Source organism: Lactuca virosa, chromosome 7, assembly GCF_052849685.1.
Source record: "Lactuca virosa cultivar CGN04683 chromosome 7, Lactuca_virosa_CGN04683_v6, whole genome shotgun sequence".
Taxonomy (NCBI): Eukaryota; Viridiplantae; Streptophyta; class Magnoliopsida; order Asterales; family Asteraceae; genus Lactuca; species Lactuca virosa.
The window spans coordinates 184,981,317-184,999,445 of record NC_136432.1 but is presented as its reverse complement, the minus strand read 5'-3'; the positions used below and the strand labels follow the sequence as shown (position 1 = coordinate 184,999,445).

Below are 18,129 nucleotides of genomic sequence, written 5' to 3'. Positions count from 1 at the left end.
ATAAGGAGATCTTGTAATATTTTATAAAAATGAGTAGTTTTATAGAATACGATTGTTTATATAAAATATGATATTTTATATAAAAAGAACACTTATAAAAAGGCTATTAACGCTTAAAGGAAACACAGAATGGAAGTAATGTTTTTATGCCTTCAATGATATATACATACATATTTACATACTCTTAAAAGTAATAATAGTGTATGTACAACTACATATATTGGAATGTGACGACAAAGAAATGCAAATATTGTTAAGGCTCGGAATACAAATGACGACAAAAATCCTAGACTTAACAATTTAAGGATATTCTGTATGAGAAACACTTCATCGCTAAGAACTCAAAAACTTAGTACAAAGCCCTCTGTGCTATAACCGTTAATCCGAAAGGAACGTGGAACATTGGTATAGATCTATACGGGTTGACAGCCCCGCCTGCGGTTGCTAGCTACAACCATCGTCTGACGAGTCAAAACGGGCGTAATCGTTCAGTCACTTATATATTTCACGACGTCGATGAAGCGTCGTGATGGTCACAGTACATCTGCTCACCGTACTGCTTTACAGAGGCTTGCGCGTCCATAGTTCGGTTATAGGCTCATACTAGAACCCATTTTAATCTAGAAGTTTTATCGTTAAAAAAGAACTTTTGAACAAAATGGATAAGTGCTGAAAACATTATTATATATAATTCGTATTTATAATATTTATTATATTTTCAATACGATACTCACGACTCATGATTTCGTGGTTATAAACAATGAACCAAACTATTTTACTTGTATGCGATTACAAGTGCAGACTAAATACCTATTTATAATCTTAAAAGGTCACAAACATATTTTCGATTATAAAGTATTGGAGTCTAAACCTATAAAGCTCACCAACATTTTTGTTGACGTATTTTTAAAACGTATTTATCTTCAGGATCTTAAAAGCTGGAAGAATGCCTGCAGGGTAAGGAGGATATTTCTCCTTAAAATAAACTATTGTCCGAGTAACCGGACCTCTTGATATATGCTTTATTGAACTTGAATCATGTATTAGTCGTCGTTTGGGATTTATTAAACAATGTATTTCTTCTTTTCATACTTTGGAAGAATGTAATGTTATTTGAATTCTGTAATATTCGACGTATGTTGTTAACTATGAACCAACGTTTCACGTCGCAACCCCGGTGATTCCGCCATCGGTCGGGGTGTGACAGGGAGGTCTCGCATGCAAGGTGATGTGTCCGGATGGTGACCATGCGAAATTTCCCAGTTTTCAAGATTTTTCGATTTTTGTGCCCGAAACTTGCAAAATGCATAACTTTCGCATACGAGCTCCGTTTTCGACATTCTTTATATGCACGCGTAGGTAAAAATATTCTCTACGACTTTCGTTTAGATCGGCTAATTTTGACTTTATTTTAAATATTATTATTTTTAACAGACCGGGACAGGAAATCCGTTAAAAATTCATAACTTCTTTATTCGAAGTCCGTTTTCGTCTGTCTTTTTACTGTTGTACTACTATTGACGAGACCTTCGATTCTCGTTTAGGTTGTATCGGCTAAAAATCATTCGATCTTTATTTCGAGTTTTTAGTTGTATACTGCTATACTGAAACTTAGAAAAATCATAACTTCCTCATACGAAGTCAGATTTTGACGTTCTTTTTATAAAAGTTCTCGGTTTAACATAATCTACAACTTTCATTTAGATTGTTATGGCTAAAAAGCCTTTTATTGAAAATTCACTTTTTATATTGAACAGTGTTTTGCCGGTTTCGTCGCGGATTTTTGATTGGTCATAACTTCTTCGTTATAACTCGGATTTCAGTGTTCTTTATATTTTTGGAAACCTTGTTACAATCTCTACCACTTTGTTCATACCAATTACGATTATTGATCAATTTATTTTTGACCTAAATTTGACTGGTGTTACAGATTTCCTAGGATTTGATGTGTATAAAATCTCATAATACAAATGATTTTGGACATTATTATAATCATACATGCCATAATTTTTTCAAAGATGTTTTGTAAAAGAACAACCAACTATACAATCTACAATCATATGCAGGTTGATGAGGTCAGAAGTTTAGAAGGTTGTGTCTGAGTAAACATTAATCATCCGTTTTTAAGGTGTCAAAGGTTTTGTTGTTGTATTTGATTCTTCATCTCATAAAAAAATATACACTGTTTGAGTGTATGATTGAAGATTTATTTAATATTATAATTAACATGTGCAAATTAATACAAAAACTCTTCATTTTTGCTACATCAACTTTGCAATTATCTTACATATCACCAAATAGCATATGACATAGTGATATAAGGAGTTGTTGAAAGGATCTTTCAACAAAATAGTTTGAGGGTTCAACTCTAATTTTAGAAGTAGACTAGATTATAACCAACGTTAAACACGGGAAACACATAAAAAACATATAATTGTCTAGATATTGCATAATAATTATAAAAAAAATTATGGTTATTGGTATTATTGAAATGTGTAGAAAATATATTGAAAACAATAAATATCTATAATCATTGAAGGACCTCTTTGTTGACAACATTTTTTGTTTTATTAGTTGAACGACCTTCCTCGTCATATATAGTTATGATATTGTTATATAATTATAAGCATTATAATTAGACGTTCTTTCCATAATAAGGTTTCCTAATTTAAACATATATTGACAACCAATATACCGTTTTTTCCACTGCATTAAATATTGACAACTATTTCATTTATTCAAATAAAGTCATATAGTATAATTTATAGAATGTTAAATGTTATATGGATTTAATTTTAATATATCATCAATGAAAATTATTTTCTAAATCATGATTGGTTTGCTTTAAATTGATTATGAATATAAGTGCTAGTTTTTATGTTTGTTTTTCTTTATTTGGTGTTCGCAAGAACTTTGCATTAGTCTTGGCGCAACTTTGAAGAGTTTTAGTATATCATCAATGTAATTTGGTATATCTTTTAGTTATATGAAATATCAAATAATGACATTTCGTTACTATTGTGATAATTTAGTTTATATATTGCATTTTTACTAATTTTAAAGGTCTTATTTTTTTTTCTAATAAGCGTAATGCTTTTAGTAATTGTACTTTTTACAAGTCTCCTAATATCTTATAATTTTTATCTTATTTTATAATTTTTCATAACTATGCTATTTTCAAGATTGACTGTCATAATAGTTTTTTTTTCAGTCTATTCAATTTTATATTTCATTGTACAACATCATCGTTTGTATGTATTCTGAAATTTCACTTTAAAAATGCTTAATGTTTACACCTTGATATTAATTTTTTTTAATAAACCTGTATAATAATTATGGAATATATATCTTGTTTTAATTAACATTTACTTCCTTCATTAAATCAAATTCCTCATTAAACGGATATATTTTTGGAAAGTAATAATTATAATGGGGCAACATTATCTAATACGTAAATGCTTGATATACTTTTGGAGGAAAAACATCAGAATCATTAAAAATTTTTATATAAAGAAAATACAAATTTAAATTAGGTAAAAATATGGATGAAATTACTGGCGAAAATTATTTTGGAGGGAATTGTATTTTGTAAGGTATAATAATATCACAAAATTCGAAATATGTATATTTGTTGTGTAAATTTATAAATTTTATTGTTACTATATAAAGATAAAAAAGTAGGTTGGTATGTTATACAAAAACATAATAATTTCAATGATATTTTAAAATCATACCAAAATTAATTGGATTCTTATGACATAAAAATTAAAAAAAAAATCATAATCATCTCTAATATATAAAAGTAACATTTTCGTAATTAATGTCAGTTCCCAAGATAGTTAATTTTCGTTTTGTTAAATGTACGTAATATCTTTTCCTGTTTATTTGAAAAGTTTCAGAAAAGTAGTTAACCGATTTCATGTAATTTGTGGCAAAGAAAATCGAAATATATGAATACATATATTTGATATAGGAACAAAAAAATAATCGAAAAAAAATAAAAAACGAAAGAAGGTACTAACCTTCTAGTGCACATCAACGAATGTTTGAAGCAGAGAATGATGATGGAAGTTATAAGCAATAAAAATGATGTTGTAGGAGAATGTTTGAAGAAAAAAAACGATTGAAAATAAATGTGAGCCGCGGATTCAAGGATTAATCGTATATGTATGTGATAATTTGAATATATGATTTTTTTGGTATTAATGATTTCTCAATAAAAATAGATTTTACATTAATGGTTTAGTAATATAAATGGATTTATATTAATGGTTGATATTAATGCCTTGATTGAATGGTTTGTTAGTAATATGCTTTTAAAATTGACCATATTAAAACCTTCATAACCGGAAATTTAAGATTTAAAATATGGAAAGCTTTTATTGGAATTAAATACATTCCATTTCAACGAATGCAAGTTATTGTTTGACGATTCGAAAGCATTTATTGGAATTAAATACAATCCATTTGGGGAAGATGATATCAACAATTTGATCTAAGGGTGGAAAAAATAAGATTGAAATATAATCAATGGTCCAAATTGTTTAAGACGATGTCATAAGATTTCTCTTTTAATAATATTTAGAGATTAGGAGTGTGAATTAGTTGTTCAAAAAAATATGCTATACATCAATGCAATTAAGTTATAATACTAAAAACAAGAAAATGATAAATAGAAGGGGAAACAAGTCTTTTTTTACATGACTTAACAGAAAATTCTAATGGTTTTAGGAAAAATGACCGACTGTTAGGAGTGAACATTATAACCACAAAATCAAAGCAAAAACCAAATTAATTGATATGACTTAACTATTTTAATTAAACCATTACTAAAAGATATGATGCGGTTTCTAATTTTGATTAACCGAATATATATGATTTTCATCTAAAACCGAACCGAACCAATAATATTAATAAATGTTTTTAATATAATATAAAATTAAATATATGATAATTATATTACGAATTGAAAATTTAAAGGCTAATTATTTGGAATTAGAGGATAAGTAATCTTCTATCAATACAATTATATATAGCAATCATTTTTTTTTTTTTTTATAGTAATGGACTTTATGTTTAATTTTCAATTTTTATAGAAAAGTATTTTTATTTTTGTCATTTGGACCATTATGGTTAACCGATATTAACCATTAACCAACTAAAACCGATAACTAAACTAATATTAACCGCTACCCAATGACTATCAAAGTACATTAACCAATTGTAATGGTTATGGTTCGGTTTTGACCAATAACCGAACCAAACCGCCCTATACACATCTCTACCAACCATGATGGATTTTGAAACATGAGGATTATCCATATCAAATTTTCAAAACTAAGACTAAACCTGCAGATGAGTGCCAACCACAAGGACCAAACTGTAATTTACTCTAAAATTTATATTCAGAACATTTTTCACTAAGATACTTGTTTTTTCATTTAGCACTAATTTAGACAGAAGGAGAAAAATGATCATTTACTACATTTAGATATTTTATTTAATTAAAAAGAAATAATTTTGTAGAGAATGCATCCTCCGAACAAAATCATTTATCCGGATAACAATTTACAGAAATACGACCGAACCCTCAGCCTCTATTGTTCACTTTCCATATATCAAGTTTCGAATTTTGTTGATTGAGCCATCCAATGGCAGAAGGTCATGACAATAAAAAGAGAAGACCAACTAAAGGTAAAAGTAATATATACTAAATTATCTAAAAAGATATAAAGAATAACCAGTTATTTTTACATTACAAGTTGTATTAATTTATTCAAAAAGAAAAAAAAAACAATACTATTTTTTTAACGACAAAAAACTTTTATTAAAAAAGACATAGCCAGGACATTTGAACATTCAATTTTAGGGTATTACACCAATTAAACCAGTTTATGATTGAACCTTTCCTAGCTCTAATCCTCATCCACTTGTAAGCAAGAAGTTTAATCTCACAATACTAACTCAGGTCATTTAAGTAATTTAATTTTTGATTATTAATATTCAAATAAAAGAAGTTTTTTTCCCCCTTGTGTTTAGTCCATATTTTTCTCTTCTGGTGGTATTTTTTTCTTTGGCTCTGTTAGTTGACTCTCCAGATACATTTTATTGGTTGACCTTTGCTCATAACCATGTGACATCTTATCTAGTTATGGTGGAAGGTTAAATTTGGAGATGGTCTATGTCTATATAATGATCATCGGACATTGAACATTATACGTCCACAAACAATTAAAGTCTTAAACCTTTCTTTCATGGCTTCACACATGAATCACTTCAATTTGTTGCATACCATCTCCCTTTTATACTTTTTGTTCACACTCACCTGCATTGGATCATCCCTAAGCCATGATCAGGAATGCTCAGCCTTGTTTCAGTTTAAGCAAAGCTTAATCCATCAAGGTGATGAAGCATTTTGTGGTGCTAGTTGGTTTCAAACATTCCACTCTTGGAAGCCCACCAGCAATGCATCAAATGCTCGTTTTGATTGTTGTTCATGGTATGGGGTGGAGTGCAGAAATGAGCATGAGTATGGTCATGTGATCGGCCTTGACTTGAGTGAATGCTCTCTTTGTGGTCGTATCAACTCTACCAGCACCCTCTTTAGCCTTGTTCATCTTCAAAGTCTCAACCTTACCTTCAACTACTTTGATGAATCTCAAATCCCATCTGAGATTTCTCATCTAAAGCAATTAAGAACCCTCAATCTCTCTTACTCTGGGTTTAGAGGCCAAATCCCAAATGAAATCTCACAGTTAATGCAGTTATCTTCTTTAGATCTGTCATGGAATTTACTAAAGCTTCACAGTCCTAGCCTCCAAAAATTAGTGCAAAACTTAACCCTACTTGAAGAACTCGATCTCTCAGAGATTGACATTAGTTCTTCTGTACCTCATTTCTTGACCAACTTTTCTTCTTTGAGGTCAATCAGGCTACAAAACTGTTCACTTCACAATGAATTCCCTGCAGCCATTCTTCAGCTACAGAAGTTGAAAATTCTTGATTTGTCATTCAATATCAACCTCAGCGGTTCCTTTCCTCGATTTCGTTACAACAGCTTACTTGAACATGTAGATGTAAGTTCAACAGGTTTCTTTGGGATTTTACCAAAATCCATAAGCAACCTAAACCATTTAATATTCTTGGGCCTTACTAAATGCTCTTTCACTGGGAACATTCCAAGTTCACTCTGTAACTTGACGCAACTCACTTACTTGGGTCTTGGTGACAACAAGTTCATAGGCTTTGTTCCTTCATTGATAAGTCTTTCTAAACTCAATGATTTGGGACTTAATGGTCACAGATTCAAGAATGGACACTTGCCCAACTGGCTTGGGAAGCTGACTGAACTTGATGAATTACATGTAAACTATATGAACATAAACGGTGAAATCCCACCATTTCTTGCAAACCTAACCAAACTTAGAGTTATTGGGATGGCAACAAATTCTCTTATTGGTCATATACCATCATCATTCTTCAACCTCACCCAACTAACATATTTAGACCTTCAAAAAAATCAATTGCAAGGACCAATTTAAAGTTCATTTTCCAATTTCAAATTTCTGGAAGGTCTTCGCCTACTAGATAACAATTTCAGCGGTAGAGTAGACTTAGACACGTTCCTAGGACTCACCAATCTCGAAATTCTTAGGTTAGGTAATAACATGATATCATTAGTTGCCACCGGCAACTATACCAATACCACCCTACCACAATTTTTATTTTTAGACCTGGCATCATGCAACTTAAAGGAATTTCCTGGCTTTTTGCGATTCCAACATAAAATGGAAGTTTTATTTCTCGATAGCAACAAGATTGATGGCATGATACCGGTGTGGATTTGGAACAACAGCACAGAAACATTAGAGGTGATTGACCTTTCATACAACTCCATCAGTGGCTTTCATCATCATCCTCATTTTCTACAATGGCGACAACTACAAGTATTCTCCATTGAGAATAATCAGCTACGAGGAAAGCTACCAATTCCACCAAAAACCACAATTCTTCTTTACTCCTCAAATAATTATCTGACAGGAGAAATACCACCAATGATATGTGAGATGAAATCTCTTCAACTGTTAGATTTGTCTTCCAACAACATGAGTGGAAAACTTCCTCCATGTTTCGGTAGCTTAAGCAATTCGTTGTTGGTTTTGGATCTGAGACGAAATAACTTTCATGGCACATTAATGATGACTGCATTCATGCATGGAACCCGGCTGGAAAGTATTGATTTGAGCGAAAATCACTTTACGGGTCAGCTACCAAGATCATTGACAAATTGTACCAGTTTAGTGTTTCTGTCTCTTGGAGATAACTCTTTTCATGACGTCTTTCCTTTTTGGCTGGGAACTCTTTCTAAGCTGGAAGTTCTCAATTTACGGTCCAACAACTTTTATGGTCCGATTCAAGGTTCGACGACAGTTTGCTCACAGTTCCCTAAGTTGCGGATCATAGACCTCTCTAACAACGCTTTTAGTGGTCGGTTGCAGAAAAAGTACTTCCAAACTTGCAACGCCATGAAATTACTTTATGCTGGTAAATCATCTGTTTTGGAAACAGTGATGTTCGTTAAACCATTTGGGTCAACGTTCATATACACGATGACCATAATACATAAAGGTGTCAGAACACAATACGAAAAGATTTCAACCATAGTCATGGCCATTGATCTCTCTTGTAACCATTTTGAAGGAGAAATCCCGCTATCACTCCAAGATCTTCGAGGGCTTCAATCACTCAACCTTTCCAACAATCATTTTACAGGACCCATATTGCCCTCACTAGGATTTCTAAAGAATCTTGAATCTTTGGATCTCTCCCGAAACGAGCTATCTGGAGAAATTCCTCAACAGTTGGTGCAACTCAACTTCCTTTCCATTTTCAATGTGTCATTCAACCATCTTGGTGGGCGCATACCCGAAGGGAAACAATTTAATACATTCGAGGATGACTCCTACAAGGGGAATCCTGGGTTATGCGGAAAACCTTTATCTAAGAAATGTCAAGGTTCAAAGGCGTCAAAACCTATGTGGTCTCAACCCCTCGACCAAACTAAAATTATTTTATGTATGGTATCTACAAAAAATAATACTTTTGAAAAGGATTTTTATAATTTTTTTTGTACTTTAAAGCAATCGTTACGAAGTATTTATGAGATCAAATATAATACATATATTTCTCAACTTTGTCATATCGACAATTCCTTTTAGTTTTTCATCTTTTATCAAACACCTAATTAAATTATATGTCAAGCCAGATATGCAACTTGGCAAAGAAGTTATTATTTACATACTTCAAATTTAAAATACTAAGAAAAATATTTTTTATTTTTATTTGGATATGTTATGTGTTCGTTCTATATTTTCAACAAGTTATTTTCTTATGGTACATTCATCATGATGTTTATGAAAGTATGCTTGTTTTAAATATGTTTTGGTATAGTACATGTACACATGTTTAAAGTATCTTGTATGTAACCCGTGTTATAACCATATTTTCTGAAGTATACATTTTACGAATGTGGATGCAGTATTTTCTATAAATAAAAAATCATGAACATAAACCTTACCTTAGCATGTATCTCAGGAGTTTCATAGCGTCAAGTTTGAAGGGTGAGGAGAAGGTGTAGAAGGTCTTCAAGGGATTTTAGGCTATTTACCATTAAGTATGTGTATCTTAAGCATAAGATTCTGTTAAGTTCAATTGGATTTCTTTGAGTTAAGACTTTCGTTGTAAAATTTTTGATATATCATTTAGTAAGACCCATGCTGTCTAAGTGTTTCCTAGATACATAAAGGGCATGTTTGATTAAACGATGAAATACTAACTCAGACTATATTCTCAAGGATTTCAGAGCCAAGAAGTTGTTTCTTTCATGCTTTTAAACAATATTCATGAGCCTTAACACCTACAATGCGCTTTATTCATCTCACTAACATCAAATTTTACATTAAATCAACAATAACCCATATGACAAGCAACTCCCAAAATCTGATCTCCTTTGGGTTTGAATCCCTGAGGCTTGATTATGGTTTTATGTTAACTATTAACCATACTTTTATCACCAATTTGACCAAAATCAAATCAATACACATACCTTTCTCAACCGATCTTTTGTGTTCCAACCCAGATGAAGCACTAGCACGGATACAAAAATCTATCAATTGCTATGTGATCCCTTACAATTACTGAGTATTCTTCCGAATCTTCACTTGTCTCCTTCTCGATTCAAGTATGGTGTGTGCTGCCTAACACCTCCCTTCACCAATAGAAATATATGAAAGAGTTCGGATATTAAATTATTATATTAGGCAGAAAGTCCCATCAGGCTGATCACGATGATCAACTGATTGCTTAGAGCTTGAACATGCATAACGTAAGTTTTATCGTGCCATCTTTGTAAACAACTTGTTTTTCACTTTCAAAGATACCATGACACAATTTGTAATTGAAAATGGCCCTTACTATAACTATACTCTTGCCATAAGCCCATAACCATAAACAATTACCAGTTGTCCGTTTTGAAAAAGTAGTATAGCATATTACCCTTCAATATGTCCGTTGTCTAGTAATCAGGGGGCATAAGTAAATGATTGGTCCCCAACTTAAGCAAACAGGGAACTTTTTCATGATTGGTTGATCATTATATCACAATTCTATCATCAAAATGCAATAATAATGTTCTAACAATTTTTATGTTCCAATGCCCTCCTATACACAAAATAGCCCTGCCCACTTCCCAGGTCGTGCAGCCCCTCCTCAATTTGGTTCGCTCCTTACTAGATTCAATTAATTAGCATATATATACATATAATATTCTCGATTTCATTAATTAGCATTATCTAACTCACTTCAATCACCGTTACCCAATTTGATCGAGAAACTCCCAGAATTGACAAAATTAGGTCACAAAACGCAATCTCAAGTTACCTTTCTTCTAAATCGTTTATTCACTTGATTTAGCCTACATTCCAACAGAAAATCATTTTACAATCATCAATTATTTAACACAATTTAGTGTGAACATTACTATTGCGGCTCCGACTTCAAATCAGGCTTAATCTCTTTAGCATTAGAAGTGGAACATCCTAATCTCTTTTGGGTTGATTCCAAGGCATGATTTTGGTTATATGTTAACTATTACCATACTTTATCATCAATTCTGAAAAAATAATCGCAATAATATCAATTCAATTGACATAACCTGCTCAACCGACTTTTGCACTCTGACCCAGATCAAGCATTAGCACTGATACAAAATAGGTCGATTGCTGACCTATTTACTTCGAATTGCTGAGTATTCTCCCATATCTTCGTTTCTCTCCTCAATTCAAGTCCGATGCATACTGATGTTAACCTCCCTCCATCACTGGAAATATACGAAAGAATTGCGAGGTTAAATTCTTAAATTGGATATTTATACTTTTGCACTTCAACAAATTACACATTAGTTCTCCAATTTGAATTTCGTTCAATTAAACCCCAACACTTTTTATGTTATTACTTAATATCCCAATTAGTATTCACACATAATCAAGTTGACGACTTGTTTTCGGTATTTTTAACAAATTACATAAATCCAGCTAAATCTTTTATATACTTCATTCCTTATATCCTTATTCCAAAAGATAATGCTTTGAAATTCCGCAGGGTTTAAAATTCTTATGTACTTGTTGGCTATGAAACAACTAAAACATATCTACTTGAGCTTATCTATATGAACACATAAATGAATACTTTGTCTCAAAAGGATTATAACTTCCAAGTAGAATTAAGGTCTTTTAGAGTACTAGATAGCTGCAATTTCTAAGGGCCTCTTATGGGGAATAGTAAGCAACCCAACCTGACACAAATATCCTACACTTCTCCTTTGCAAAGTATTTCATTGCCTATTTTCCTAAGGTCTCTTCACATGGAAAAAAATGAATGTCCATCTATTACAATCCTCTCCTTTTAAGCGTCTACTATATGGTTTAATAAGTAATGGCCAATTGCAGGAAATAGCAATGTACTTTACTCCTTTTACAAACATAGGCGATATACTTTATTTTTACCCGTATTAGCAACTACTTTAATACATTTATATATAATGGGAATATGCTTACATTTTTTAAATATGCAATCCATAACAACGTACTTTGCATCTTATTTTACATAGTAACCACACACTAATAATTGTTTACCGAAAATAGTAATATATAACAATTAGGTACGATGATTATATTTATAGCAAAATGTAAGTATAATCCTATTATTACTAATAAACAAAGTACATTGCCTATATTGACCAACATTTAAAAACTTAGTTATTTGATACTTCCCTCCAATGAATTTGATTGAAGGAACTTTTTTGACCGGCGGCAAGCCTATCAAAACTTAGTTATTTGAAACTTCCCTCCAATCAAATTTACCATCCAAACAATCAAAATTAACTTGCAAACATGTAAAAAATTGCTTTAATTTAATGGAGTTCTTATTATCACCATTCATGATCAATAGAAAATGAAAATAAAGGCAGGAAACAACTAATCAACACAAATAAAGCAAGATGTTGATCATATTAAGACCAAAATGCAAGTAGTTCTTTCCAACTCTTATCATTCACAATTAAGACCATGAGCATAAATTCCTAGCACCATACTATAAGATTACATACACACACCTACTATGATACACAGTTAAGAAGATGAAACCAGATTGCCTTTGTTTGGGTGTACAGGCTTTTGAAGTATAACTTTACTCAACACACACACACATATATATATATATATATATATATATATATATATATATATATATATATATATGTACACTTTGACTTGTCATAGATACATTTAACAATCTCACAGTATGTATGTTTCCATTGTAATGGTTCTAACTTTAATCCCAAAAGACCAACCAATTATGCATTAGCCACACATACAAAAGCAAAAGACACAAAATCACATGAACATAAGATAATACTCTTAAGGTTAACTTTCTTCCTTCAGACTCCTCTAAGAAGCATTATTTCTTATAAGGTTGATTAGTAATCTGTATCAAAAGGGGTGGTCTAGATGCCATAAACATGTTCCAGTTAGAGAGTGCAAGTGACCTCCATGACTTGCAAACTCCACTAAATGAAACAAAATCAACGATTCCCAGTCTCATCATGATAAAAAAAAAGTACATCATGGTTAAGGTTTGACTAAGCTACCGATTAACCCTTGTTAAATCTCTTCTTGGTAGGTGAAGGTGCATCATCATGATTCTGGTGTCTACTCATACTCCTTGGCTTAGCCATTGCTACACTTGGAAACAAAACATTGAACACTCAAATTCAACTTAAAGTACAGGATTAACAAAACAAGGTGTACATGCCATGTACATTATCACAGACACTAACATTATCATCATCAAAGTTTACAAAATGTTGCAAAAAAAAAAAGACACTTCATGTCACTTCCTATGTTCTATGTGGCTAATTCTTTCTGTGCATATCTACTACATATTGTTCAAGTCATGGACCACCAACTTCATACTTATGTCCCCCATTCTACAACACATTATACTTTGCAGTTCCCGTTTTGATGTTCCCTATTAATTTTTTGGCTTATAGAGTTAGTGGTCCATTTGACTTCTCAATCACTTGTTATGAATTTGAGATTATATTCATTAAGTTCCCCTTAATATATCATAAAGCTGTTATGATGGGCTTGCCTATCCCATCTATCATTTTTTTATTCAAAACCTACATACGTTATTAAGCAACACATTACATTGTTCTATTCCTACCTCATGGAAAAAGACTATTGTAACACCCCCAAGTTTTCAAAAAATTTAAAACTTTTTCAAAGCTAAGGTTATAAAATCATTTTGGGTGTTAACCCACATTTAACAAAAACCGATACCACAAAAAAAACATTTACAAATTAAAATATTGGATGTTACCATTAAACATCAATACAACCACAACAAGCAAATATGAATTTCATCAATATCATTAAAAAGGAACTTGACAAGCTCCACTCCTTTCTTTATTTCTTACACCCTGTTCCCGAGTCAAAATTAACGAGGGAAGCGGAGAGAAAAGAAGAGAATCGGAGAGAAAGAAGGAGTCAAGAGTGTTCCCGAGATTATTTTTTGGAGTGATTTGGGAAGAAAGGAAAGGAAATCGGCACAATCTTTTCTCTCCTATTCTTCCTCCCAAATTTGAGAGATTTGGAGAGAAGAGAATCATCGATACAGAGAAAATCCCGATGATTACCAAACTACCCCTATATACATTCACGTACAAGAAAAAAAAATCATTGCTTCTCCTCTTCACGCTTTGCAATCAGAGACGATTCCGTTGACTGGTTCCGCACTCAGCTTTGTCTTCAAGCTTCCATTATCAGGTTTCATTTTTTTTCTTTGATTTGTTTTTTATGTTTCTTATACCTAATGATATTCTTCTTATACACGATGCCATCTATTTCTTGGTTATGGGTACTTATTTGGCATTTATATAATCAAGAAAAGTATATGACCTCACCTGCTCTTTCACTAGACTTCCAGTTTCATGAAGTTTTCTCGGTTATTTCTATGTTTCTTCTCTGTTATTTGGTGGTATATAGGTAATTATAGTCTTTTTCTGCCTCTATAAAATCACCCCCAAGTTTTACAAACTCGTTTATCTGCATAAATTTAATAAAAAGTTGCAGGATTTCTCAAAAAATCTCATTACAATGTGCAACTAAATGTAAAAAAGATTAATTTAAGCAAGTAACTATGGGCATTACTGCATTACAACCTTTACCATGCTTCTTTCTGTTAATTGGATTAATTTAAGCAAGTGCTAATAAGATTATATAGTTTTGCCAAAGATTACTTTTGTGATTATCATCTCTACATAGAAGATCACAAAATACTCTATTATACATATTCATGAGTACTCTTGGGTGGTGTGCCTCATTGTAAATTATTATGTTAAGTCTCATTCTTATCCACCTTCCTTACGCCACCATATATTGTTTGATTTAGCTGGTATGATTGGTTTAAGCATATCACTATTTCATATTTAATTTGCTTGTGGATTTTGATAGAATGACTGGTTATACATTTGGGCTTGAAATAACAATATGAGTGCAACAAACTACCATCCGCTAGGGAACTGAACAAGTTGTTCATATTTCATTTTCTTGGGGATTTAGATAGAATGACTATATGAAAATAAGTCTGATCACAAAACTAACTATGAGCAAAACAAACAATGAGCAACAATAGCATTGCTACTAAAAAATATGAGGTTTTATCGAATTACAATTTATAGTTTTTAGTATAATCTTATTTGGGTTTTAAAAAGCTTTCATTAGGTGTACATAAATTTTATCACTAAAATTTTCATATGTAAAATCAATCTCTTTTTCCTTTTTCTTTTTCCGATTCTGGTTTCCATCCTTATAAAGTTTAATAATTACAAAAATTCAAAAAAAAATAAGACAAAAAAGTATGTGGGTCGACCTACATGAACACAAAGCTTATTAGAAGTTTATTTTCAGTTGTTATTATTTATTTGATTCTTTACTTGGTTTGGTATGAAGAAGTAAGTATATTTGTTTTGAGAATTATAGGGCTACTTTACAGCTTCATTGCAACCACAATCAGTCGCCTTTTTAATGATGATCTACCAGTAAAGATACCATAGTCTGTCGGGGCTTGTCGGGGCTTGGTTTGGAGTTGGGTTGGGGAGTCTAGTAGATGAGAATGGGCCAAAGCATCCACTAAGAACCAACCCATTAGGCTGAGTCGTTTTATTTATTAATGCACCGGATTTATTAGTTTCCAGAGCCGAGTTACCGTTAGGATTAAGTGCTTCTGTTTCTCGAGGAGACCTTTCATCTTCATCTCCACCGCGGGGTGATCTTTCATCTTCTTCACCGCCGGAGTTATTTTCTGGCCGTGGTTGGATTTTCGACGGATAGCTGATATTTTCTGGTTCAATCTCCATTGTAGTGTTGACTTCTTCAGAGTACTGCTTATCGTGTTTCGGTTCATCAACATGCTGATTGAGGGTCTTTATTTCTCTTTCTTCTAGGTCATAGTCTTCACCTTAGACCCATGTGGACTGATTACTTGCCAATTATCAAGATATATCAACTTGATTCCAAGTTTCAACAACAAATGAACAAATATAAATCTACAATTAAAATATATCAACCATAACTTGATTTCAAGTTTCAACAACAAATAATCATTAGGTATTAACCCTAAGTCCCTAATTGAACAAAGTTAATTGTTAAAACTTTATCGGTTCATATATCATTATTGATTAAACAAAATTTATCAATTCAAGACTTAAAATTATTGATTAAACAAATTTTATCAATTCAAGACTTAAAGAAGAGAAAAAATAAGGGCTTAGAGATGTCAATGAACACCAAAAGGGAGGGTAAACCTTTACTAGTTGTTCACCCTATTTTACCCTTGTTTATCGCCTTTAACATCAGATACTTCAACAAGATTAGATTATGCTTGTAACATCAGATACTTCACCAATATTAGATTATGCCATTATGGTAACTTTATGTTAATTTAACATCTCAATTTCACTAATAAAATCAATTAAATGGAAAGTCCTCGCTGCAAGACCACACTCACATACGTTAAACACACACATAATAAAGAAAAAATAACACTTGGCTTAATATATTAGACACTAATGGTTATACCTAGTTATCATTTTTTTTTCTAACAGATCCTCTCATCCCCCCCCCCCCCTCCTTCATGTTTTTTAGAGCGCCGACTTGTTTTCGCTAATACTTTTTATAATACGAACTTTTAATTAGATCATTTTCATTTACATATTTTGAGAAAGTAACGATTTTTCCCAACCATAAATAGTATACGTGAAGGTTAGAACTTAGAAGTTAGAAGCCATCCACAGGACCACATAATAGATCAATGTATGTTATAGTTTTATTTTTAACTAGTGAAATAAGTAAACTTTTAAAATTTAGTTTAGAAGACAAACAAATCATATAAGGGTAAGAAGTTCTCCGTATGTGTATGTCAAGTTTCATATACTTACAATCATCAAATTAAACCACAAGAAATCCCTCACAAAACACCAGCAACCGGTTAGGGTTTCTTTGTTGGCAACGAGACCCTTACGTTTTACGATTGCAAGAAAGTCGTAGCAGGTGAACTTGGTGTTTTATAATTTATAATCTGTCACTAATTATTAGAGCCAGATTTCCATCGCTAGTTTGTCTCAAAATTAACAAAAGTGTGATCCTTTAGGGTGACACATTATCGTCACCGATAGTTAACCGATTTAATTTTCATCTTTTAGTATCTTAGGGTAAATTTAGCAAGAAATTTTTATCCATTGGTACTCAGGGAAATTTAGCAACGCGCATCCAGCGCTCTTGAGGCAACATCAGTAGCTTTCATGATAGGAGAGGTTCTTGAAAGATTTCAATGTGCTTTACCCTAGTTACTCGAACCAAAAAACTTGTATGAAAATAGAAAACAATGTGTGCAACAACATGCACATTGAATTTGTGTTGATTGTATATTTTCTCACCATCAAAAGTATTAAAGTAGACAACATTTATGGAAGAATATTCAAATTCAGCAATGGCAATCAATATAAAACTGAATTTTAATGGAAGGATATATTCACATTAATTTCTATCCCTAAAGAAACCACTGAATTTGATCACCAAATTCTGTTGGGGTTGAAACACACTTTTATTCAGAACTAGAACAAAAGAGAAGAGCTTACACGCTCAATATTACAAGAAAAAGAAACAACCCTCTAATACTCACTCTAAGTATTACACACTACACTCTCTGTTTGTGATGTCTTACAACAGAGGTTAGAGCCTCTATTTATACTTAAACAAGCCTACAATTACTACTGCTACCATTTATTGTGTTCATTATGTGAACATACGAAGTTGCCATTTGAGTTCTTATTGTCAACATAGATAGAGGTGCAGCTACTGATGTGAGGTTCACACCAAGTCTGGTTTACACTCACATTCTCCCCCTTAAACCGAACTTGGCTAGAGATTCGTCACGCCGATCATGTTTCGCATTTCACTATGTTTCACGTATGCTAAAGCCTTTGTAAAGATGTCCGCCCGTTGATCCTTC

The 18,129-nt window shown here is 32.1% G+C and overlaps 2 protein-coding genes across 2 annotated transcripts; both read left to right on the top strand.

The window, feature by feature from the left end:
- Positions 1–6,245: 6,245 nt before the first annotated feature.
- Positions 6,246–9,144, top strand: LOC145125408 (receptor-like protein 6). Its single transcript, XM_079060869.1, has one exon. It carries the CDS (start codon positions 6,255–6,257, stop codon positions 7,539–7,541), a length of 1,287 nt encoding a protein of 428 aa, XP_078916995.1. The 5' UTR covers positions 6,246–6,254; the 3' UTR covers positions 7,542–9,144.
- LOC145127379 (receptor-like protein 7) lies at positions 7,788–9,163 on the top strand. The gene is made up of 2 exons (XM_079062593.1): positions 7,788–9,015; positions 9,141–9,163. Exons 1-2 carry the CDS (start codon positions 7,788–7,790, stop codon positions 9,161–9,163), a joined length of 1,251 nt encoding a protein of 416 aa, XP_078918719.1.
- Positions 9,164–18,129: the final 8,966 nt, after the last annotated feature.

Bases quoted from the DNA above. Each gene is read 5' to 3' on its own strand.
- LOC145125408 (XM_079060869.1), top strand. From the start codon at position 6,255: ATGGCTTCACACATGAATCACTTCAATTTGTTGCATACCATCTCCCTT.
- LOC145127379 (XM_079062593.1), top strand. From the start codon at position 7,788: ATGGAAGTTTTATTTCTCGATAGCAACAAGATTGATGGCATGATACCG. The intron at 9,016-9,140 runs GTTCAAAGGCGT...TGTACTTTAAAG, and splicing joins TTTATCTAAGAAATGTCAAG to CAATCGTTACGAAGTATTTA.